Below are 25948 nucleotides of genomic sequence, written 5' to 3' on the forward strand. Positions count from 1 at the left end.
TTTGGAATCGTGAGACTCAACTTCCTGAGTTCAAATCTGGCCTTAGACATTTATTAGCTGTGTAACTCTGGGTTAGTCACTTAATCTTGTTTGCCTCAGTTTCCACATCTGTTAAACCAGTTGGAAAAGGAAATGGCAGGTATCTTTACCAAGAAAACCTTAAATAGGGTCAGACATGACTGAAATGGCTCTACACAACAACAACAAATATGCACATAGCATATATGTGCTATGTTTAAAACTATTTGGTACATAAAAGAACCATGTAACATAGTTCCTATTTTCAGGGAACTCCCAAAGAAGTTATATAGACAAAATACATAAATGAAGAATTTGTTTCAATTCGATTGAATGAGAATTTATTAAATGCCTGTTATGTACATGCATATATGTGTGGACACAAACACATTATATTTTTATATATGTGTGTATCTATGTACACACACACACATATAGATAGATAGATACTTTTGCATGAAGGAAGGAAGAAAACATTTATTGAGCCCTTGTTATATGCAAAACACTATGAACTAGGAGTACAGGTAGAAAATAAAATCCTCTGTCTTCAAGGAATTCACATTCTAAGAGAGGTTTCTGCTTCAAGTCAAATATGCATATGTACAAATATATGTATATGTAGCCCAATGAAAGGGACTTACTCCTCCAAGGCTGATAGCCCCAAGACAGTTGTTCACATCTTCTGTTCCAGAAAACAGACTGACTCCATCTGCTGCTCAGCTCAACACTTATATAAGCCCACCAAAACAACTTGTTTTGGGTGGACGCTGGTCCCTACATCCCAAACTTCTGCTGGAAATCTCCCAGAGTCCTACTCCTTTGTGACCTTTGGATCCATTATCCTCTTGGTTGAGTACCCCAACTAGACCCCAATATCTTATGATGAGACTTTGATTTCTGCCATGGTACTTTCCCTGTTAGAGACTTCGCCTTTCCATCTGTCATGACCTAACCATGAATATGATCCATTGGGGGCGGGGGGGGACTGCCTTCTCAGATTAGGGCTGCTTGAGAGCAGAGGCTGTTGTTGCTTAGCTTATAATAAACGCCTATTAAATACTTTAAATTTCTATATCAATGTAGTGACCAGATTTATGATTTCATTAATCTGGGGTGCTTTCAGCCTGGAGAATTGCATTCTAATAGCTGCTAAATGACTTCCAACATAAGAGGAGAGGTTAAGTGACTTGTCCAGACACAGAATCTATAAATGGCAGAGGTAAGACTCCCAGGCATATGGCCTCTATGTATGTAAGTTTTTGTTGCTGTTGTTGTTGTACAGGGATGGCCGACTCCTTCTGACCCCATTTGGGGTTTTCTTGGCAGAGATACAGGACTGGTTTGCCATTTCCTTCCCCAGATCATTTGATAAAAGAGAAAACTGGGACAAACAGGGTTAAATGAATCACACAGCTAGTAAGTGTCTAAGGCCAGATTTGGACTTAGGAAGATGAGTCCTCCTGACTGTAGGTCCAGCATTCTATGCACTGTAGCACTCCTTAACTGCTCTCACCTACTAGTATAAAAATCCTAAAGTGGGAATTTCTTGAAGAAAAGAGTTCCTTTGTAGTGACAGTGAATTACATAAATCTGTTGTGACTGTAAGCCAATCTTAATCACCTTAATCAGTCATCTCAAGTGTAGTATCTTGCTCTCATTATTTTTGAGAAAAATTGGCTCATAATAAAACAATAGTTCTTCTATAGCTAGGTAGAAACATGGCACTATAGATACAATGCTGGGCTGTATTTAGATCCAGGTAGAACTGGGGTCAAATTCCCACCCACTATGATTGTGACTCAGGAAAAACTTTTCTACTCCTCAGTTTCCTTAAGTGCACAGTGACAGAATTAGATGAGATGTTTTCTGAGGATACTTCTAATTCTAAATCTATTAATTTTACAGCTGGAGGGAACTTTAGGGATCATCCAATTCCATTTCTTCATTTTTTTTAAATAAGTAAATTGAGAACCAGAAAGGTTGTTTGACTTTTTCATCCATTCAACAAATTAATCTATTATTTGGCATGGAAAATGCTATTTATATCCAGAGAGAGAACTATGGAGAGTGAATATGGATTGAAGCATAGTATTTTCACTTTATTTGTTTTTTCTTTCTCGTCATTTTTTTCTTTTGGTCTCATTTTTCTTACACAATATGACAAATATGGAAATATATTTAAAAGGATTGCATATGCTTAACCTATATCACAATAATTGCTGTCACGGAAAGAGGGGAGGTAAGGGAGGAAAGGAGGAAAAATGTGGAACAAAAAATCTTACAAAAACAAATGTTAAAAACTATCTTTACATGTATTTGGAAAAAATAAAATACTTTTGAGAACCCCACTCCAACAAATTAACCTATTGAATATTCATTAAATTCCAATATATATATTGTATAAGTATATAAATATGTGTGTATACACATACACATATATATTTTCTGACTTCAAAATGATTTTGAAGGAGTTAAGTAGGCAAAACACATCCATACTCCTGAAGAGTTCAACTTAATTCAATTTAACAAGCATTTCTTAAATGCCTCTTGTATGCTAGGCACTGGAGATACAAAGATAAAAAAAAAGCATTCCCTGAGACCCTAGATGTCTATATTTCACTAGGGAGTCTAACATGTAAATAGATGGAGGAGAAATGGAGAAGAAAGCATCAAACCAGAAAGAAAAGAAATGGCTAAGTTGTGAAAGGTTTTAAAAACCAAAGAGAGGATTTTATATTTGATCCTGATGGTAACAGAGAGCAAATAGAGCTTATTGTGGAGTGCAATAGATCAGATGTTAGTGAAGAAAAGGGAGCATACACATATATGTATATTGAATTTTCAAATAATTCAAAATTAGAAAGGACAGCAAACATAATGAATGACAGACAATGTAAAGACTGGAATTGACTTAATTCTATTCCAGATTACATTTTACAGGGGTAAATGTGAAGCCCTTTATTTCTCCAAAACTCAACCTCACAAATAGAGAATGGGGATGTGTGACTAGATATAAGATATATGAAAAAAATCCAGGTTTTGGTAGGCTACAATTTCAATATGATTATATTGTGACAAAACAACCTCCCAAAACACTAAAGGATCATTCATAGACTGCATTAAGAATCGTATTTAGCTAACATTTATAATAGATTTGCAAAAGCCTTTGTCAATATTACCCCAATCATCCTCACATAATCTTGGAAGATAAGTAATGTTTTTTTTTTTACATTTTTAAAAATATTTTTACATTTTACATATGAGAAAACTGAGGCAGGCAGAGATTTGTAACTTGACCTATGTTTTATTGCTAGAAAGTATCTGACGTAGGACTGGAACTCAGGTCTTCTTGACTCCAAGTCAAGCACTCTTACTGTACCATTTAACCTGACTCCCACAATATCTATACATAATTTATAGAATGAGGAATGTTGCAGAAAAATTAAGCAAGCTCTTCAGTTGAATTAGATGACTTCTGACATTTTTTCCAACAATAAGATTCTATAATTCTTCCTTTAAATATCATTTTGGGTGCCCCCTCCTTCATGACACCTTCTTTGATTTCCATTGCTCACTCCATATCACCATACCTCAGCTGAAAGTGTCTTTCTCTGTCTCAGATTTCCCAAGAGTATCTTTTCTAGTTCTTGTCTCTGTCCATAGGCAAGCATAGCTTGTGCCCTGCTAAGGAAACATTCCTATGGGCCATTGCTCTAAGAGGAAGGAGAAGGAGAAGGGTCGATGGGAATGCACCCTCTAGGGTGCACACATTTTGTTATTGTTCACTTGTTTCAGACATGTTTGCCTCTTTGGATGTCATTTAATTTTGGGGTTTATTTGTTTTTTGATACTGGAGTGGTTTGCCATTTCCTTCTCCATCTCATTTTATAGATGTTACTAGTTGACTTGCTAGTCACACAGCTAGTGTGAGGCTAGATTTGAACTCATTTTCCTGACTTTACATTGTGATACTTAACTTCCTCTTGCTCTATGAATGTCTATATCTTTGGCCATCTACCAGCACATTCTACCTTTATGTCCTCACTGATAAATTGTTACTCATTGTTTTAATGGAATAACTCTTAGTTTGGGGAAATGGAGGTGGTATAAAAACAAAAAATATCAATAAAAATAAAATATGCTATTATTCAGGCTTTTCGTTAATGCATGTTGACTGCACTCTAAATTGTGGGTAAATGGGTGACTTTTTTTTCATCCTTTTCTAAATAAAAAAATTTTTTAATTTTCAAAAGATATGCATGGATAATTTTTCTACATTAAACCCTATAAACCCTTTGTGTTCCAAATTTTCCCCCTTCACCCCCTCTCCTCAGAAGAAATCCTCCAATATTTATTAAACATGGTAAAAATATATGTTAAATCCAATATATACAAACATATTTATACAACGATCTTGCTGCATAAGAAAAATGAAATCAAAAAGGAAAAAAATGAGAAGGAAATAAAATGCAAGCAAATAACAACAAAAAGTAAAAATGCTATGTTGTGATCCATACTCATTTCCCATAATCCTCTCTCTGGGTGCAAATCTCTCTTTCTCATCATTACAAGATCATTAGAACTGACCTCAATCATCTCACTGTTGAAAAAGAGCCATGTCTATCAAAATTGATTAATCTTGTTGCTGCTGTGTATAGTTTTCTCCTGGTTGTGCTCATTTCACTTAGCATCAGTTCATGTAGTCTCTCCAGGCTTCTCTGAAATCATCCTGCTGATCCTGTTTTATAGAATAATAATATTCCATAACATTCATATACCATAACTTATTCAGCCATTCTCCAACTGATGGGCATCTATTCAATTTCCAGTTTCTTGCTACCACAAAAAGGGCTGCTACAAATGTTCTTGCACATGTGGGTCCTTCTCCCTCTTCCAAGATCTCTTTGGGATATTAAATGGGTGATATTTTGTTAAATAAATGAGTGGGAAAGAAAATTAATCATGAGGAAAGCAGGAACCAAAAGAGCTCAAAGAGTCATGGGCATGGACATAAAAACAGAAAGGAAAGAGAAGTAAGTGGGGAAGAGATGCCACGATAAAAGGCAGAAAGGGGGAGAAGAAAACCCAAATGGAAGGGAGGTAAAAAATGAAACAATTTTATTGGCTAGATATTAGAGCAGAGTTTCAGTCTTTGGAGATCTCTGTAATTAATTGCTAGGTTTTCAAATCAAAATTGCAATGGTTAAGAAAACAACTAGAACTGAATAGCAAGTATTGGAAAGATAAATGTAGTGAACACTTAGGTGTATCAAGAAGTAGCCCTAAGATTGCACATTAACATAAACATGATATCTGAGTCCCTGTTTCACTCACTAACCATAAAAAAAGACACAAAGATTTTAGGTATCTTTTTAGCTTCCACGATTGTGCTCAGCTTGGCTCTTTTATCAGCAGTTAGGTAAAGCCTAATCTGTTTGAAGTTGCTTATTATAGAATTGGAATGATTGTTTTTGCCTGAGGTGTTGGTGTAATAATTAACTTGAGGGGAAGTGGTTATGATAATTGAGGTTTCTAGCTTGACCTAGCTTTGGGAATTTTATTTTTTTTTTAAGATCACATGTCTGCCTTCTTAGGGACTGTCTAGACATGGAAATTCTGGAATTGTGGATAGTGTCTACTTCTTCCCAGTAATTAACAACCTTATTTATTCTAACCCTTTCTATTTCAAAAACCATGAAAATTAATTTCAATGAGATGCAGAAAAATAGGAAGCACCTTTTTAAACTTTCCTCCAATCTCCTTAATGAAATACAAATGGTATTTAAAATATTGAAAACCAGTTTATCCTGTCTCACATATGAAATTATTCACTAACTTAACAATAAAAGGTTATAACAATGTCATTCAGAAATGATTTACTAACTTGCAACTAATACATGTAAACTCTGGAATATGTAAATATATATTTATATAGGGAGGAGGGAGAGAGAGAGAGACAGAGACACAGAGAGACATATATATCCTGAAAATTAGATGGTTTACAAAGAAATAAATTAAATCCCAAACAATTTGGTCAAATCTGAAGTAGCATTATAGCTATCTTTTTAATTCTTTTTGATGTCAGGAACATTTCTTTTTTGTTTGATTAAATTAAATTTCCATTTTATTGGGAACTTAAACACAAACATTTCATTATACAAAAAGAACAAGAAGTTATTTAATTATTTAAGAAATTAGGAACTTGTTACATGTGTGTTATTTTATAGAAATATAAATGTGTGGATACATATATGTATAGAAAAAGACAAAGATAGAGCAAAGTGATTATATTTGTTTAAAATTCATGTATAATAATATGTTATACATAAAATATATTATTTAATGTATTATATAATTTATAAAATAGCATCAAACATATATTAATGATATACATTACATTTTATATATTACATTGTAGTATATATTATATTAGAATGTAACAAGTAGTAACACAATTTCTATATATTTTTCATTTATAATATATAGATCATGTAGCATATAATATAAATATACATTATGTCATTTGTACATATGTATTATGATACATAAAAATTATTAGATAGCTTTAAAATTGTTCTTTTTCTCTCTATATAATTTAACAGGATATTAAGAAAATTGTTCTATTTCTGTTTTCTCTCATATTTCCCTCCACAAAGCTTTTTAAAAATGTTTTATTAATGTTATTTTTTTCTGTGTGTATCTATCCTCATTTACTGATTATCTCCTAATCTCTCTTCTGCCCTTCATGGCAGAATCTCAGTTCTCTGTGGCCAGCATGATACAAGTGGAAAGAACTATAAAATTTAGAGACAAAAGACCTGAATTCCTTTCCCACCTCAGCATTTAATACTTTTGTGACTTTTGGCAAATCACTTGAGTCTTAGTTTCTTCATTTGTAAAATGAGAAAAGTTGGAACAGATGTCTCTGTTGAGGTCCCTTCCAGCTTTAGATCTATCTACCTATAAGTCTGTGACTTATAGAAATATACTTAGAAATATGAACTCTTAATTGCTCCAGCCATCATCGATACTTTGAGCTCAAACTTTATAACTCGAATTTGCTTATTTAGTATGTGTTACATCTTACTGTTATTTTTCTTTTTAATATTATATGTTCTGTGTTCTCAACTAGCACAGAGACAGTGATTTTACATCTTCATATCTCTAGCACTTAGCATAGAACCCTGCACATTTGAGTTCCGTTATTCAGTCCTGTCTGTGACCCTTCAGCACCATAACTTGCCAGTGCTGTCTGTGGGATGTTTCTTGACAAAAATACTGGAGTGGTTTGGCATTATCTTCCAATGGATTAAGGCAAACAGCAGTTAAGTGATTTGCCCAGGGTCACACAGCTGTAAGTGTCTAAGGCTAGATTTGAAGTCAGGTCATCCTGATTCCAGATCCAGTGTTCTATCTACTGAACCACATGCTTCAGTAGGTAATTAAGAAATGCTTGCTGATGATATACAGGAGGAACAGGAGATTTCTTATTATTGCTAGTGGATACAAAAACAGAATAGAAATTAGAGAAACATTTTTTGAGTCAGAAGACAGAGAAAACTAAAAAACTTTCTCAGGGAATGGAATTATAAAAATATAGAGGCAGAAGGCACATTAGAAATCATCTTGTCTAATTTTTTTTTAATTGATGAAGAAATTGAGAATGAGCTCAGGGGAGAAAAGGTCAATAACAGATGGGCAGAAATTGTGAAAGAAAAAGGAGGGAATGCACAGTAAATACAGATACAGAGGCAATCTTTCTGTAATAGTGCTGTCTGTATTTGTGTCTTCTGCCCTCACAGGTCTACAAAATCTGTATATCTCTCAAATTCTAGCAATTTTGTATAGAATTTTCAGTTCTCTGTGGCCAGCATGATACAAGTGGAAAGAGCAATAATATTTAGAGTCAAAAGACACAAATAAAACACTATTGCAGAAAGATTGCCTTCATATCTGTGTATTATTTTTTATATCGCTGGCAATACTTAGTAGTTTTACGTACCCATCAGAAATTTAACAAATGTCTGTTGAATGAATATATATATATAAAATCTGACTTCTGTAGATGATGACAGACTTTTTTTGCTGATGATAAATGTAAAGGTAAATAACTATGGAAGAGTAATTTATCCAATCTGGGCTCTGACATTGACCAGTTGGGGTCCTGATCAAATTTAAATAACTTCATTTGACAGGAACAATGCAATAGCCCTCTCCCCCCATGTAGATTGGGTTATTTTTTTCCTCTCAAGGATTATATTGCTGTTGGAGGGATTTGGTTGATCCAGAGAGTTAAGGTTCAACCTTTGCCATCCTGGATAGTTTGCCACTTAAGGACATAATAAGGCCTACTCACAAGGGGATAGAGCCCTTCAGACTTGGCTAGATGCCCTTAAGGCCTCTGGAGACACCAGATGAGTATCCATGTAGAAGAAGCCATGTCTCTCCAAGCTAAGTATAGGAGAATACTTGTTAAATATCTTTTCTGTGCTATGATTAAGTAAACCTCCATTTGTCACTTTAGTTCCAAAATCAAACCTCAACTAATAGGGAATAGCTTGAGTTAAGCCTGCACTTAATATCTTGTAGTTGTTCAGTTGATTCAGTCATGTCTGACTCTTCACAACTCCATGAATGACCCTGTTCTGGAGTTTTTCTTTGCAGAGATAACAGAATGGCTTGCCATTTCTTTTTCCAGTGGAATAAGGCAAACAAGAGATTAAGTGACTTGCCCAACATCATCTGAGCCATCTAACTGCCCCAACTCAATACCTGCCTTGCCTCATTTCATATATCTGTGTAATGAGGAGTATTTTTGACCTTGCTACCTTAAAAGTATGTTTACATAAATGGAACTTCATTGTTATCAACAACATGAATTCTGAAAAGATAAGAACCTATATTTTCTGGCCAAAACTTGATTGAAACAAGAACAAAAGGCAGCTTTAAACAAGATTGCTAGAATTTGATCATTAACTGTTCCTGGTTAAATTTCCAAAGTCACCATAATAGATAATCAGACATTCTAAAACAAAAGATAATTATTCATCTTGACCCAAAAGAAGTCAGGACTGGTTGATATTTGCCTTGCCAGGCTATTGGTACACATAATGACATTTGGAAGTTCAACACTGAGACAATTGCTCCCTTTATCCCATCATCTCTGGAATTCCATTCCAGTTTATTAGAGCTTGTCCTGGAGATTCGTTATTCAGTACCAAGATTCAGGGTCAATCGCTGAGTTTGATCAAATGAATTGGGGGGGGGGGTACTCTAGATAATAGTTTAGCTCAGTAGAACAAGCATTACCTTGGGAGTAAATTACCTTTCTTTGACTCTTACTTGGATAGTCATACAATCTTTCCAAAGCATCAAACCAGGGACTATCCCATTGGAGCTTTCTCTAAGCACTGTTATAACTGCTTACCTGAATATACTTAACTGAAGATAGGTCTCGAGACTTGGATTCTATTTATATTCTTCACCATTCCTCAGCTGTGTAATGCTAGATAGAAAAAAGATTAAAAACAAACAAACTGAAATGCTTACTATTGGTACTTGCAGTACCAAATACTGTGTTAGGCACTGGGAATATAAATTTAAGCAAAAAGAAAGATGGTCCTTATCCTCAATAGTACCTGAAAAGGAGATGAAAGTAGGGAAGGAGAGTAGAAAATCCAAGAGTCTTCAGAAGACCTTGGAGATGTCTTGATAGTGCTAGGCAAATCACCAGTCATACTGGAGTCTTAGTATTCTGACAGGGAATAGAGAAGTGGCTAGTTGGCACTGTGGACAGCAAGTCAGGAAGCCTGGATCTAAATCTTGCCTGAGACACTTAACTATGTGACCCCAAGCACTTCACTTCATCTGTACTTTAGTTTCCTCATCTGTCAAATAAGAATAATAATAGCATCCACCTCTCGGGGTTGCTGTGAGAATAAAATGAGATTATACTTATGTTATTAGGACTGTTTCCCACATAATATGTAACTTGTAGGTGGGCAGAAAAGAAATCTTCAGCCTCTTCTCTTTCCACTCTTCTTTTTCTAAGAGAGACTTTATTTCCCACCAGGATGTTAGAGGCCAAAAGTTTAGCCACTATTCTTCCCAGAGAGAGGGGGTACTGAGCTATAGAATTACATCTGTCTGTTCTCTAAAATATAATCTAAGGGGTAGGGTTCAAGCTGACTTTTAGTATCTATTTTATTATGTAAGTAGCACCTAGACCCAAGCTTCATATCCAAATCTTGATCCTTCTCCCCACTGAACACCAGTTCCACAATGAACACACATAGAAATTATCAAAGAAGTCCATATATAATGTTCTCTGGTTTGGATTTCTTGGGGTCTCTGGGAGCAGCTTTCTTTTCAGTTCAGTAATTACCACAAGAACAGCCAGGAGTTAAAGTCCAAAGTCCAAATCCTTTATTATCTCTTTCCTGAGGCTGGGCAGCTTTCTGGAGAGCCTTTCAGACTGGCCTTGATCTCAGTGGGGAAATGCAGGAGGAGAGTCTGCCACCAGGAGCTTGACTGAAGATGGAATTGAAATTCTCTCCTTAGCTCTGAGAGCATCTAGTGCGCCTATCCTCTGTGGCTCTCAGTCCTTGCTGATATGCTCCATACTGAGTATAAATCAATTATTATATCACTAGGAAACTATTATTTGTTGTAAGATTAAATCAATCATACTGAACCATGCTAAACTAGATAACCATTGTCTCTATCAATTCCATTGATTTAGCACCTTGTAAGAATCCTTTGTTTCAAGTTCAGAATTCTGGCTCATAACATCTCCTGCTTTCTTTTGTTTTTAGAACATAGGTGGTCACTCTTCCTGACTTCTCAAGGAGGTGAGAACCCAAAAAAGGGAGGTGATCACACCTTCCCTGACTGCTCAAAAAAAGGGTGAAAACACCATAAAAGGAGGAGATCACGCCCTCCCTGACGTCTCAGAAAGGGAGATGAAAACACCAAAGGAAATGGGGAATCAAATCAGATTAGTGGGTTTCTGAAGGGTCTCACTTGAAACAGGTATACATAACTTCATCAGCATGGGAGGTATTACACATAATTACATAAGCATATAGCCATATAACACAGGCTAGTAGTGATGTAATAAATAATGTGAATCAACATGAAGAATTATACATGTCCATAAGTCCTAGAAATAGCCCAAAACCAATCTATTGTCCATTACTTCATGTGCCAGGAATGCAATGATTCCTGCAAGTTTTGAAATCCTGCAATAGTCTCATCATGTGTTAGAGAATCCAATAATTCCTGCAGATTTTGAAGTCTTGCATCAGTCTTATTATGTCTCAGAGAATCCAATGATTCCTGATGGTTTTAAAGTTCTGCAACAGTCTTATCAACAATTTTTTGATTTTTGAGAATCCAATGATTCTTGATGGTTCTGAAGTTCTGTAACAGTCTTATGAACAATTTTTTTATCTCAGGAAATCCAATGATTCCTGCGGGATTTGAATCTCTGTAAAAGTCTTATCAACAATTTTTCATCTCAGGGAATCCAGTGAACGATTCCTGCTGGTTTTGAAGTTCTGTAACAGTCTCATTATCAGCCATGTTCTTTCAGTGTCAGGTGTTTCTTAGATCTTCTTTCTTTCTAGGTTTTTCTCTTTTTCTCTCTCTCTCCAGGTGCTGGTTGGCATCCATCTGATTCCTTCTCCATCTGTCGAGATACAAGCAAACCCTTTCTCCCAAGCAGTTAACTATCTAGTTCCTTCTATTTACCACTTTCTAAATCTGGCAATTACATTGGAGCTGCTTGCACTGGACACTGTCATTCTGTCAGGTTAAACAAGCATATATTCTCTCCAATTGTAATCCCTCTCTGCCATCTGATTGCTTTTTGGCTGATTGATCATGTAATCCCTTTCTTCTATCAGATTGTTTCTCTGCTGATTGATCATATCAGAGTCCTGAAGTTCTAATGACTCTCTGGGTGTAATCTCTGCTGCCATAAAACCTGTTTTTTGTTTGAGGTCTTTGAGTTGGGCCTTACCTCTCATTTCCCTGGGTTAATCTACATTCTGAGGCCCAGTGGGAACCTTGGTTGCATTTTGGACATAGGGTTTTGGGTCTTCTCTCACCCTGTCTTCTCATTCTATCTCTATGCCTACATTGGGCTTTCAGATGTCCTATTTTTCCACATTGAAAGGATTGATGAATCTCTCTAGAAGTCTCTTGCCAAGAGGGACCTTGTCTTCCCATGTTCATTATAGTCTGAGTATAATAAGCATTTGTGCCCACTCTGGTATAGCATCTTATGATCTCCTCTAAAGGAGTATCCTTGTATAGTCCCTATATAATTCTTCTGCAAACCTCATTAGCATTTTCTTAGACAGTTGTCTAATCATTATTCTTGTAGCTGCATTTTCTCCAATGATTCTTGTGACAGCTGTTTGAAAATGTCCCACGAGATCAACAAAGGGTTCTTTTGCACCTTGCTCTATTTTTGTGAAGGCTTCATCTCCATCTTTTTCTGGGAGGGAGCCCCATGTTTTTATAGCAGCAGCAGCAATTTGCTCATATGCTATCATAAGGTAATTAATCTGTGCTAAAGAGTCTTCATACTGACCTTTACCTTCTAGTAGGTCAAAGGTGATTTGTATATTAACTCCAGTTTAGCTATTTTGTTGGGCTACATAGTTCACTATACTCTGCTATAGATTTCCAATCACTAGGGGTTAAGATTTCATAAGCCAAATTCTCTAGTATCATCTTAACATAAGATCATATAGCCCCATAGAGTGCAACCCTTTTTCAAATCCTTGATTTTTTCTAGATCAAAGGCATCTATCTTCTCCTTTGTTGACCTGATGAATCAAGCTCTTCAATCACAGGATATGCATTTATCAAATCAGATATATCCTGTCCTTCTTTTTTGCTTTAACTAGTGCCTTTTGTAATGACACCACTCTCCTTAATTTCATCAGAATTGTACTTAACTCCATTCTTATCTGATTCTTTATCCTTTTCACCTAATTTGTCTGTATCCTCTCTCTCCTGCTCTTTCTTCTTTTTCCTTATTCTATAACTTCCTAAAGCCAGTTGTATTAAGTTATATGTATAAAGTGTTTCTTTAGAAATTGAGTCAGGTCTATTATCATTGTAGTATTCACATAGTATCACATTCTCCTACTAATTTCCACTCATCTGGATCTAATTCTTTTTCCTTAGAGAACCAAGGAGACATGTTCTGTACTGTTTCTAAAAGTTTAATGATCTGCTCCCAAGTTACAATCAAACCTTGGTTTTTCATAAGTCTGACAATGCTCTCTACACATTTTCCTTGAATTGGAAAAGGCTCCTTTCTAAAACATTTGTCCCATTTCAGCTGAAGCACTACTTTAGCCCTTTATAAAGTTTCCTTCTTGTACTTACCCTAATTTCACAGATGTAGATTCTTGGTCCCACATTCAGGAGCCAAAATGTAATGTTTTCTGGTTTAGTTTTCTTGGGGTCTCTGGGAGCAGCCTTCTTTTCAGTTTAGTAATCACCACAAGAACAGCCAGGAGTTAAAGTCCAAAGTCCAAATTCTCTTTCCTGGGGCTGAGTAGCTTTCTGGAGAGCCTTTCAGACTGGCCTTGATCTCAATGGGAAAATGCAGAGGACAGCCTGCCACCAGGAGCTTGACTGAAGGTGGAATTGAAATTCTCTCCTTGGCTCTGAGAGCTTCTAGTGGGCTTTTCCTCTGTGGCTCTCAGTCCCTGCTTATATGCTCCACACTGAGTATAAATCAATCATTATATCATTAGGAAACCATTATTTGTTGTAGGATTAAATCAGTCATACTAAACCATGCTAAACTAGATAATCATTGTCTCTATCAGTTCCACTGACTTAGCACCTTGTAAGAATCCTTTGTTTCAAGTTCAGAGTTCTGGCCCATAACACCCATATATTCAATTAGATAGAAAACAAAATTCAGAGGAAAAAATACACATGAAAATATATATCAGACAATACATAGTGAAGGAGTTCTTCCATTGGAAATAAAGTAACCCAGTTTAATCAGAACAGTCTTAGTATTCACCTAAGGGGAAATTACCCGAAATCTCTTATATAGCAGATTGGGACATGACAGAGACTGCTTGCATGTCAGCTTCTTTCGATGCTCTTTCCCTCTAGCACACTTAAGGAAGATTTGTTTCTTCCATATTCTTTCTGGAAGAGAGAAGCTGGAAGCCAGAAGCACCTGAAAAGAAAGAGAATTGGAGTTCTCCTCTGTCCTGTATTCCCCAAGTGCCCCCTAACACTCTTACCCACGCCAAAGACACAGATTGATCTCACTGAGAAAGTCCTATACTAGGCTTTAGGATGGGGGAAGAGGGGATGGAGGGATGGGGGGTATATATTTATAAAGTACATATAAATGCTATGGATTATTGTTTGCAAAATAAAGGAGTCAATTTCATTTCCAAATCTTTTCTTCAGGTAAGAGATAGACAGGGAAGGAAGATTTTCTCAAGTGGATTTAGCATTAATATTGAGTCGAAGAAAGGAAGTTTGTTTTCTACAAATGAAATGAGCTCCCCCTAAATATGGAAAGTCAGATCCCTCTATAGGAAGGGGACTCATTTTTTTTTGGACTGAAAAAGATTGTCCTATTCCCTTTGCCATTCCCTTACACATTATCTCTTCCCTTCTTTATCCCAGACACTACTGGGAAAAATTATTTTTCCCCTCTCTCCCTCCACCCCCTCCCGTAGATGCCAAGCAGTCCGATACATGTTAAATATGTCACAGTATATCCTAGATACAATATATGTGTGCAGAACCGAACAGTTCTCTTGTTGCACAGGAAGAATTGGATTCAGAAAGTAAAAATAACCTGGGAAGAAAAGCAAAAATGCAAACAGTTTACATTCATTTGCCAGTGTTCTTTCTTTGGGTGTAGCTGCTTCTGTCCATCATTGATTAAATGAAACTGAGTTAGATCTTCTCTTTGTTGGAGAAATCCACTTCCATCAGAATACATCCTCATACAGTATTGTTGTTGAGGTATATAATGATCTCCTGGTTCTGCTCATTTCACTCAGCAGTTCATGTAAGTCTCTCCAAGCCTCTCTGTATTCCTCCTGCTGGTCATTTCTTACAGAACAATAATATTCCATAACATTCATATACCACAATTTACCCAACCATTCTCCAATTGATGGGCATCCATTCATTTTCCAGCTTCTGGCCACTACAAAGAGGGCTGCCACAAACATTTTGGCACATACAGATCCCTTTCCCTTCTTTAAGATCTCTTTGGGATATAAGCACAGTAGTAGCACTAGTGGATCAAAGGTATGCACAGTGATGACAAAAAGTCATCACTTTTTGAGCATAGTTCCAAATTGCTCTCCAGAATGGCTGGATGTATTCACAATCCCACCAACAATGTATCAGTGTCCCAGTTTTCCCACATCCCCTCCAACATTCTGCATTATCTTTTCCTGTCATTCTAGCCAGTCTGACAGGTGTGTAGTGGTATCTCAGAGTTGTCTTAATTTGCATTTCTCTGATTAATAAGAACTTGGAGCATCTTTTCATATGGCTAGAAATAGTTTCAATTTCTTCATCTGAGAATTGTCTCTTCATATCCTTTGACCATTTATCAATTGGAAAATGGCTTGATTTCTTATAAATTAGAGTCAATTCTCTATATATTTTGGAAATGAGGCCTTTATCAGAACCTTTGACTGTAAAAAATGTTTTCCCAGTTTATTGCTTCCCTTCTAATCTTGTCTGCATTAGTTTTGTTTGTACAAAACCTATGCAATTTGATATAATCAAAATTTTCTATTTTGTGATCAGTAATGTCTCTAGTTCTTCTTTGGTCATAAATTCCTTCCTCTTCCACAGGTCTGAGAGGAAACTATCCTATGCTCTTCCAATTTATTTGTAATCTCATTCTTTATGCTTAGGTCATGAACCCATTTTGACCTTATCTTGGTGTATGGTGTTAAGTGTGGGTCAGTGCCTAGTTTCTGGAAGGCATGTATTTTTAATGTTACCAAATTTGCTCTTCATAACATGTTTATATAAACCAGGTCACATGTATAACAGTTATGACTCAAAAGCTCCAGTCATAAGCAGCATACTTTCCTGGAAACACAAAAATGAAGGAAAATAGACTTTTAAGTATTGTTTTTGCTTTTGAATGTTTCCCATAGAAATCAGACAATATAATGATTTCTATAAATTATACTTTATGTGTGCATTGAAAAAAATAATTAATAATAGCATTTATATAGCATTATATTGTTTATACAAAGTTTTACCTATGTTATTTCATTTGATTCTAACAACTCCATGATTAGGTGGGTTGTATTATGATCTTCATTTTACCGATGAAGAAATTGAAGCTGAGAGAGATTAAATGTAAATACCCAAAGCAAGATTTAAAATCAAGTTTTCCTTACTTCATATGCAATATATTTGCCAACAAACTGTTTCAGGCCCACTTAAGTGAGTGGTTTATATGGTCCAATAAAGACAAAATAATCTTGACACCATATTTTGAATGTTATATGGAAGTACTTTAATTTTGATTATGTACTCAATAGCTTTATTGTCATTTAAGCCAGAAAACTTGCCTAAAATGTTGTCCCTCTTACAAATGAACAATTAGGTTTGTTGAAAGGTTCAGGGTTATTGTTGTTGTTGTTGTTGTTGTTGTTTTTAAACACTTTTGTATGGAAAACTGACAATCAGCTTGTGAAGAAAATTTCTCAGATAAATATTTGAGAAGAGATATCAATTATTCTGAGGACCAAAAAGAGAACGGTCACTCAGCTGAAAGCAAAGCACTGGCTGCCGGGCATTGTGTTCCATCAGCTTATTTACATGTGACTATTTTTAGAGTTTTGAAGTTTATAACTGAAGAATCATAAATCAAATAACTGTGGGATGCAAGAAGATTATATAAGGACTGTTGGGTTCATAGATCAGGACTTTTTAAACTTTTCCCCCTTGTGACCCCTTTTCACCTAAAAACTTTTACAGGACCTCAAATATATAGGAATATAAAAGAGACACAAATCAAACATTTACTGATAATAGATCATAATTTTGCCACCTCCACATTCAATTGTTCAACCCACAGTTTAAGAAGCTTTGTCATAGATTACAAAAGGTAAATTCTTGGAGTTTTGCCTCAAAAAGTTATAGATATATCATTGAAATCCAGGAAGTTCTAATTTGAAGTCAGCAGCAGGAGAAGCAATAAGAAAAGCTACAAAGAGGAAGAAGTAGCTAATAATAGGTAATGTTTATGTGGCACTGTATGTCAGTCACTTTGTAATTATTATCTCATTTGATCCTCACAATAACCCTGGGAGGTAGATGCTATTATTCTCCCCATTTTACATATGAGGAAATTAAGGCAAAAAGCAGTAAAGTGATTTGTACAGTGATTTAAGTATCTGAGGCTGGATTTGAACTAGGATCTTCCTGATTTCAGCCCTGGCATTCTATCTGCTGTACCACCTAGTAAACTGAGCTCAGGAAGAATTTCAAGAAGGCAATGAGAAAGATTGTTTGCAGAAGATAGAATATAAAATCTGGCAAGAATTAAGGTGACAAGATTTTGTAGCTGCTTTGCTGGGAGCCTGCTGATTGGAAGAGAAAGATTTCTTTCATCATTAACTAGAGAAAGGATGGGTTAAGTGAGAGCTCTTTAGCTGCTCTGCTATTTGGAGGAGAGTTGAATCCTGCTGAAGTATGCAGAGCTATTAGAGCTTAATTTGCTTTCCAGTTCCTTCTACTACCTGAGACATCAAGGAGGTGATGTCATGACATGCAAGTGAATTGGATTTAAGTGAGGAAGGGCTATGCAAGGTCATCTGCCTTATTTTCCCCTCCAGAGCCATCTGTGTTTGGTGGCAAGATATAAATCAAGATGATTGGAGCTGGTCCTGAACGAAATGGGAAACTTTGGTCTTTTTAAACTAAAGTCTTATTTTGACTGGGTTACCACTCATTCAGTGATTAAGGCTATGTAGTAATTGAGGCAAAGAATCTCCTTTCACTTAATCCAAAAAAAAATCTAAATAAATAAATGAATGAAAGAATCTGGGAGGGGAAGATCCTCAGGGTTTCTGGCCAAAACAGAAATGACTGCTATTTACATTCAATCTAAGTTAATCTGGACCCAAACATAGAAGTCTGAATTCCTGTAAAAGAAGGTAGGATTTTAGCTGGGACCTGGAAAAATCCAGTGAAGTCAGAAAGCAGAGATAAGGACTAAGAGTTTTCCAAGCTAATAGTAAAACATCTGGAGTCAAGACATTAAAAATTTCTTGTTGAGGGAACAACAAGAAAGTCAGTGTTACTGGATCAAAGCTATTTGGGGGTTGTGGTGGGGGTGGGAAGGTGGGATATTAGGTGTAAAAAAACTGGGAAAGTAACTAGCAGTTTATGAAGGGCTTTGAACAGTAGAGGATTATTGCTATTATTATAAATATGGCTTTTGCTTTGAATTAACAATGTTGTGGTGACTGATTTCATTTGAATGAGAAGCCTATCAGGAGCTATAGTGGTAAGTAGTAGAAGTATTTCCCTGTTAGGATCCTGTGAAGGAATAGTTGTAGCAATACAGTTTTAGGTTTTTCCTGGCTTGATACCGTCCATATTTCACAGGCATACAACAATGAGGTCAGCACAAAGGCTCTGTAAGACCTTCACTTTTGTTAGCCAGTTTAATACCTCTCCTCCCCCACACCTTCCTTCAGAGCCTCCCAAACATTGAATGGCAATGTGTGTGTCGATCTCATTAGGCATGTGGACATCCCTGGAAAGTAAATGAACTTATCGACAGCATTCAGAACTTCACCATTTGCTGTAACTGATGGCTTCACATATGGATGGTGCGGTGCTGGCTAATGGAATAATTATTTTCTTGGGTGCTAATTGTTAGGCCAAAATTAGCACAAGCAGCAGATACTGCATCTCCATGCAAGCGGGTCCATACTTTGTTGCATCTCAGCTTTGGAGGATGCATTGAGCGTACAATGATCTGCAAACAAAAATCATGCACCAACACTTCTCCTCCACTTTAGCTTTGGCTTGTAGCTTTTTCAAGTTGAAGAATTTACCCCCAGTACAGTAGCTGACTTTGATTCCATCTTTGTCTTCATTGAAGGCGTTTGGCAATATGGCGGAAAACATTATGCTAAGAAACATGGGAGCAAGCACAAAGCTTGTCTTAGGGAGATTCTGAAGATCACCTGACAGGATAAGATATCAGACACTGAGGTTCTTTCTCAAACTAAACAGCCGAGCATTCCAGCTCTGCTGCAGAGAGCACAACTCCGCTGGGCTGGCCACATTGTTAGAATGCCAAAAAGACTGTTTTATGGAGAACTCACAGAAGGCAAGAGCTCACAAGGTGCTCAGCAAAAGCAATACAAGGACACTCTCAAGGTCTCTCTTAAGAACTTTAGAATTGATTGCACAACATGGGAGACACTGGCACAGGACCTCCCGACATGACATGCCCTGATTAGACAAGGTGCTATGTTCTATAAGCAAAGCAGAATTGAATTAGCACAGAAGAGACACGAGAAGCATAAAGTCATTGAGTCCTGCCTAAATGTTCAGAGGGACTCTTTGTGTCTGACCTGTGGCAGAGCTTTCCAAGCTCGCCTTGGTCTGATCAGCTACAATAAGTAACTCAACTCTAACATAATGATGCCATTTTGGTCCTCTTCGAGAAGGAAGGACAACTACTAACCAACCAAGAGACGTTTTCAGCTCCACTGAGGAAGAACAAAACAGAACCCAGCCTGACAGGAGGAGGTCAGACTGGGGCTAAGTCCCCACAGAGAAGAGGGAGATGGGGTACAAGTCAGGTGCCATGCTTAGGCTACCTTTGTAATCACTATTCAAGTCCCTACACATTAATAACTATCATTTTTGTAGTGTTGTTACTGCTACCCCTTTAGATTGAAATAACTTTTTTCTTTTAATAGGTGTTCATATTTTCTTTAGATAAGGGGGGAAATGTAATTTCCCAGTATTCCCTAGGAACCACTAATGTCTTGGCTATCTTTGGAAAGTATATTTAGACCATGTTTAACTTCCATGGAAAAACCAGTTCTGTCAGGTTGCTCAGGAGTTTTCAAGGGACCTTCTAGTTCATCCTCTCCCTCCCTTCTTCTTAGCTCTCTCCAAAAATGTTCTTCTGATTATAGAACCTGCATGGATTCTATGTAACCTGGAACAGTAGAAACAGCATTAAATTTGAAATTCAAAAAACTGAGTTCAAATCCTTTCTTTGTCATTTACTACTTATATTATTCCAGGGAAATTACTTGATTTCTCTGGGCTTCAGTTTCCTTACCTAAAGTGAGTAGATTGAACTATTTGGGCTCTTAGGTAAATTCTTGGCTCCAGATCTATGATTCCATTTGAGTAGGCTATTTCTTCTAGGATAGTGATAGGTGGCACTGTGCAAAGAACACTGGGCCTGTGTCAGGAAGACTGGAGTTCAAATTTGACTTGTCATTTACTAGTGACCCTGAGCAAATCACTTAACCCTACTTGCCTCAGTTTCCTCATCTGTCAAATGAGCAGAAGAAGGAGATAGCAGATCACTCTGCTACCCTTACCAAGAAAATCTCACAAGGAGTCAGAAAGGACTGCATATCAGCTTATTAAATATCTTGTTTCCTCCTTTAAGGTCTTTAGTAGTAGGGATTCTTTCATTCACTGTATTATATCTCCTCCCCCAGCACAGTCTCTGGGATATAAATACTTGTAGATTGAATGATGAAGGAATAATTTATTCCTTCTTCCTTATTCCGATCCTCCTTGCCGTCATATCTAAGGATTAGATAAATAAATCTAAGGATTAGAATCAGAGAATTTTGGAGCTGGAAGAGACTTTTTTATCTTTCCTTTTTTTTTTTTTATTATAACTTTTTATTGACAGAGCCCATGCCTGGGTAGTTTTTTTTTTTTTTTTTTTTTTTTTACAACATTATCCCTTGCACTCACTTCTGTTCCGACTTTTCCTCTCCCTCCCTTCACTCCCTCCCCCATATGACAAGCAGTCTTATACAAGTTAAATATGTCACAGTATATCCTAGATCAATATATGTGTGCAGAACCAAACAGTTCACTTGTTGCACAGGAAGAATTGGATTCAGAAGGTAGAAATAACCTGGGAAGAAAGGCAAAAATGCAAGCAGTTTACACTCATTTCCCAGTGTTCTTTCTTTGGGTGTAGCTGCTTCTGTCCATCCTTGATCAATTGAAAACTGAATTAGATCTTCTCTTTGTCAAAGAAATCCACTTCCATCAGAATACATCCTCATACAATATTGTTGGTGAGGTATATAATGATCTCCTGGTTCTACTCATTTCACTTAGCATCAGTTCATGTAAGTCTTGCCAGTCCTCTCTGTATTCATCCTGCTGGTCATTTCTTACAGAACAATAATATTCCATGACATTCATATACCACAATTTACCCAACCATTCTCCAATTGATGGGCATCCACTCAGTTTCCAGTTTCTAGACACTACAAAGAGACCTGCCACAAACATTCGTGCACATACAGGTCCCTTTCCCTTCTTTAGTATTTCTTTGGGATATAAGCCCAGTAGTAGCACTGCTGGGTCAAAGGGTATGCACAGTTTGATACCTTTTTGAGCATAATTCCAGATTGCTTGGAAGAGACTTTTAAGATCATCCAAGGCATCCAAGTCATCTATCTAGGCCAGCCCCTTTATTTTAGAGTTGAAGTAATGAGATCTAGAGATTTACCCAAGATGACTGTTTCTTAATTATTCCAATGCTCATTGATTTTCCTCTTCTCTCAATTATCAAAACACTTTTATTATTTTTACCACAAAATTTAATTAATCTTTGTCTCATCAGTTTTAATGTGTTGCTTTCTTAAGTTAAATTGTAAACTCCGTGAGGAAAGGTCTAAGGGCCTTATAACTTACTCAACTCATGCTGGGTGCCTGATAAATTTCTATTCAAAAATTGATTTAAAAAACTTTTGTTTCATCTAAGATGAGAGAACCAGGAGTCTCATAAAGTTTGCTGAGCTCCAAGGTCACATCAGCCCAGGGTGGATGGACTTCATGAATCTAATCGCTCCCTGCTGCCTCCCTGCCCACCCCGTGGTCTCCTAAGGGGTCTCTATGGACTACATACATAACGCAGGGCCTGAATGATCATTATAGCTGGAACAGAATCGCCCTAGAATGAAAGCATGAGGCGATCTTTCGGCTTTTGCCACCTGGTTAACAATGAGAACATTCACAGCAGAGCAGGAATTTTCTGTTGCATTTGACCTCATCAACCTGCCCGATTTCCCAGAAACTGAAGAGATCGGAGTGTGAGAGTGTCATCCGGCATCTGACCTGCCACGCTCCTCTCCCTGGCACCAATGGGGAGGGTGTATTGTGCAACGAGTTTCCAAATCCTGGCTTACTCTGCCCTTTCCAGGGGATTAAACCCGAACCCATCAACGGACAGGGGAGAGGCGGTGCAGGACTCAGCCTTTACCTGTTCCATTCCCAGATCTTGTTTCCCCTGCCCTAAGAAACACCTTTCCAGAAGTGGACTGAGACCAGAGGGTCGCATGGAGGGAAGCCATGAGCAGGAACCTCTTAAATCATAGCCACGCAAGGGCCGCGGGTCTTAATCAGGCTGGGGACCTCAGAAACCCTCCCCGCCCTCAGCGAGCCAGGGCACCCAGCTCCCTACTTTCCCAAAGGACTGATTATACACCCCAAAATCGGATGCCCCCAAAGGGGGCAACTGGTCGGGGGCTCGGAGGGAGTTTTGGTGGGACACCATTTTCATATCCAAAAGGGGGATTCCCCTTCCTACGCTTTTGTATCCAGAATCCTGTTCTTTCTCCAGGATCAGAAGGGAGGTTGCGAGACGCGGGTTAGAGAGAGGGAGGAAACGCAATAGTTTCCTTTTTGCAATTTCTCCCATTTCAAATCTTGGGGGAAAAAGAGGCGTTTTAAGTTTTTGTGAGAGCAGGAGGGAGGAGAGGAGCTAACTGGCTTGAAGAATTCTTTCTTTTTCTCCCACCCAGCCTCACCCTGCCTTTCCCTGACCCCCTAGCTAGGGCAGGGACAGCCCCGGGGCTGCAGAGGGTCGCGGGAGCCGCAGGGTTAAGCCGGAGGAATGCGGCGGCGAGGAATGTGCATGCAGATGAGCCGAGGGGAGGACAGGGGGCGGGGCTGCGGCCGGGAGGGGCGGGGCGCGATGCTAATCACATGCAAATGAGCAGGAGCCTCTGCCCCCGCCGCCGCGAAGACGCGGCTTTTCCCGGATCCTAGCCCAGACGGCGGCGAGTCGGGCCGCCCGCGGGGGGAGTGGGAGGAGGAGGAGGAAGAGGCGGAGGCAGGGGTGGGGAGGAGGGGGTATAATCCTAATCGGTCTCCTGCTCCGAAGGAGACATGGTGGACTGATCCCAAGCAGGGCAGGGAGCAGGATTTCCTGAACGCCGACTCCCCCCCCCGCCCCCCCCCCGTGTCGGGGTGCTCCCCCCCCGTGCCCCCGCCCCTCCCGCGCACCCCGCCCCCCGGCCCCTCCCCGTGCCGTGCGGTGCCTTGCGGTGCCCTGCCCGCTGCCCGCGGGCTCCGGGGCCGGGCTGTGGCTGTTCCCGCCCGGTGCCCCTGCCCGGTCCCTATGGCGGAGCTGTGCCCCGGGGGGGCCGCCGACCACCATGCCTAGGAAAGCCGGGAATGGGCAGCTGCCGCTCCCCCAGGGCTGGGAGGAGGCCCGGGACTACGACGGCAAGGTCTTCTACATCGACCACAACACCAAGAAGACCAGCTGGATCGACCCCCGGGACAGGTGGGGGCGCGAGGGGCCGGGCTGGGGCGGGGGGCGGGGAACCCCGACCATCCGGCCGGTGAGGGGCGGGGGGCGTCCGAGTGGTCAGCCTCGGGCCGGGGCGGCGGCGGCGGCGCTCGTTGTCCGGGAGACCGGGGAGCGCTGCCCTGCGCGGAGGGACCCGCCGAGAGCCGGCGCGGGGATCCTCGGGCATCCTCGCGCGGGGCGCGCCCTCCTCCCTCTCCCGTCTGGCCGCGGGCGGAGAGCTCGCAGGCCGTCCTGGACGGGCAGCCTCCCGCTTAACCTGCCTCCTCTCGGACCGCAGCTTCTCCGCGCGCGCCGGGGGAGCTGTCAGGCGGGGGCGGCCGCCCTCCTCCGTCCGCCCTCCTCCGTCCGCCCCACTGCCACAAAGAGATGGAGAGCCGGGGGGAGGCGGGGGGGGGGGACAGAAGGCCGTTTCAGCGGAGGCTCTGCTGCAAAACAAAAGGCTTGGAATGGGGGAGACGGGGAGCTGAGTTACCCAGGTTACCTGCAGACATTTCTGTCCGGAATACTTCCTAACCCCCAGCCTCTTTCCTCAGAGCCCGTCCCTCAGAAGCCAGACTTTGGCAGAGAATCTCTGCAGGAAAGATGAAGCATCTTTATGCATGTGTGCCAGCTTCCAAGAGGACTTAATTCTATGTCCACTCCCATAGCCGGCTTGACTTCTACTTTACCATTCTTAGAAACGTAGACTTTACGCTTCATTACCTTAGAGTAAGTAGCCTTTGCTGGGAGATCGTGAACTGGCAGTTTCCTTATCTTCCACATCTTGAAATTATCCTTGAGCCAAAGTGGCTGGAGGGGACCTGTTGGTCTCATATGGAGAGCTGATAGAACATCTTTTAGCTCAAAGATTGCTGACCTTAGGCGAGCTTCTGTTTTTTCCTTGCCTGTAAATGTAAAAGAGGAAAAAAAATTATAAGTATATGTGTGTGTGTATCTACATAGCTAAGCTATTTTGAAACGCTTTTAAATTAAATAGTTGCTGTTCATATTTTATATCTCCATCCCTTTCTCACTTTTTTTTTCTTTTTTAAGAGTAAGTTGGTTATTATTAGTTATAAGTGGGTGAATTTTACGAGTTGTAATGGTAATAATAAAATAGTAATCAAGAATAAGTCAGCCCTTTTGGACTTTTACCTCTTTCTGAAATTTCTTCAGTTATTTATGGAATGTGGTCAGAGAAGTTAATAACCAGACTCTTTGAATTGCTTCCCCTTCAAAAGTTCCTTCTTTAAGATCTGAAGTGGAAACAGCCCTGGAATATAGTTGCTTTTATCCTTTATGCCATAATTTGGCTCTGCCTCTCATATATTACTAGCGAAGACTATTAAAGAGAGTTATAAGAAAGTTATAAATGACATTATAAATTCATGGAACAATCCTTGTTAAATTATCCATGAAGGTATCAGCTTAGGTTTCCCCACTGAAAATTAGAAAAGGTACCTGTGCAGGACCTTTTGTCTTGTCAGAATTCCCCTCACCTCTTGCAGAGTGAAAGTCTTGACAAACATCACACTTTCCACAGGTCTCTCCAGGCATATTAGGTATTGCCATAAACTTAACACTGTAAATGTGTTATTTGACTTACTCCATTGCACTTTGAAACTACTTAACAGATAGTAAATGTTAGCTCTAATGTTATGCATGGAACTTCGTCATTGATGCACCTGTTTAAATATTTACCTTTGACATTTGTAGGGTAGTTATTGCATTTCTAATACTTGTAATTGTAAGTTATTGAAATTTCAATAAATTCTCAAAATATTTGGATGTTTTAAGCCCTATTGGGCTTCAGCTTGCCCTTTAGATTTTATCTTTCTTTTTCTATTTACCAAAAAAACTACTAGAAAATGTAAATGCCTCAGGAAAGCAAATAGAAAGTGAAATATAATTATATGGCCAGGCTTATCTTTATCAATGTTTCTTAAACAAGTCAGATGTGTGTTATTTTAAATTGTTTTTGGATCAGCAATTCTTCTGAATTTTATTGTCAGGAAAATAACTAAGCAATATATCTTTTTATCTGATGTGACTAAAAGCCAAAAAAAGCTAGTCCATATTACT

General features: G+C 38.8%; 1 protein-coding gene across 1 annotated transcript in view; it reads left to right on the top strand.

Annotated features, from left to right (window-relative positions):
* The first annotated feature begins 23586 nt into the window (after positions 1-23586).
* Positions 23587-25948, top strand: part of WWC2 (WW and C2 domain containing 2) — a 222515-nt gene continuing 220153 nt past the window's right edge. Inside the window, exon 1 of the mRNA XM_031941982.1 lies at positions 23587-23860. Coding sequence (XP_031797842.1) covers positions 23730-23860 — 131 coding nt within the window. The 5' untranslated portion in view covers positions 23587-23729. The remainder of the gene's footprint in view (positions 23861-25948) is intronic.

The sequence above is a fragment of the Sarcophilus harrisii genome, chromosome 6 (genome assembly GCF_902635505.1).
Source record: "Sarcophilus harrisii chromosome 6, mSarHar1.11, whole genome shotgun sequence".
Taxonomy (NCBI): Eukaryota; Metazoa; Chordata; class Mammalia; order Dasyuromorphia; family Dasyuridae; genus Sarcophilus; species Sarcophilus harrisii.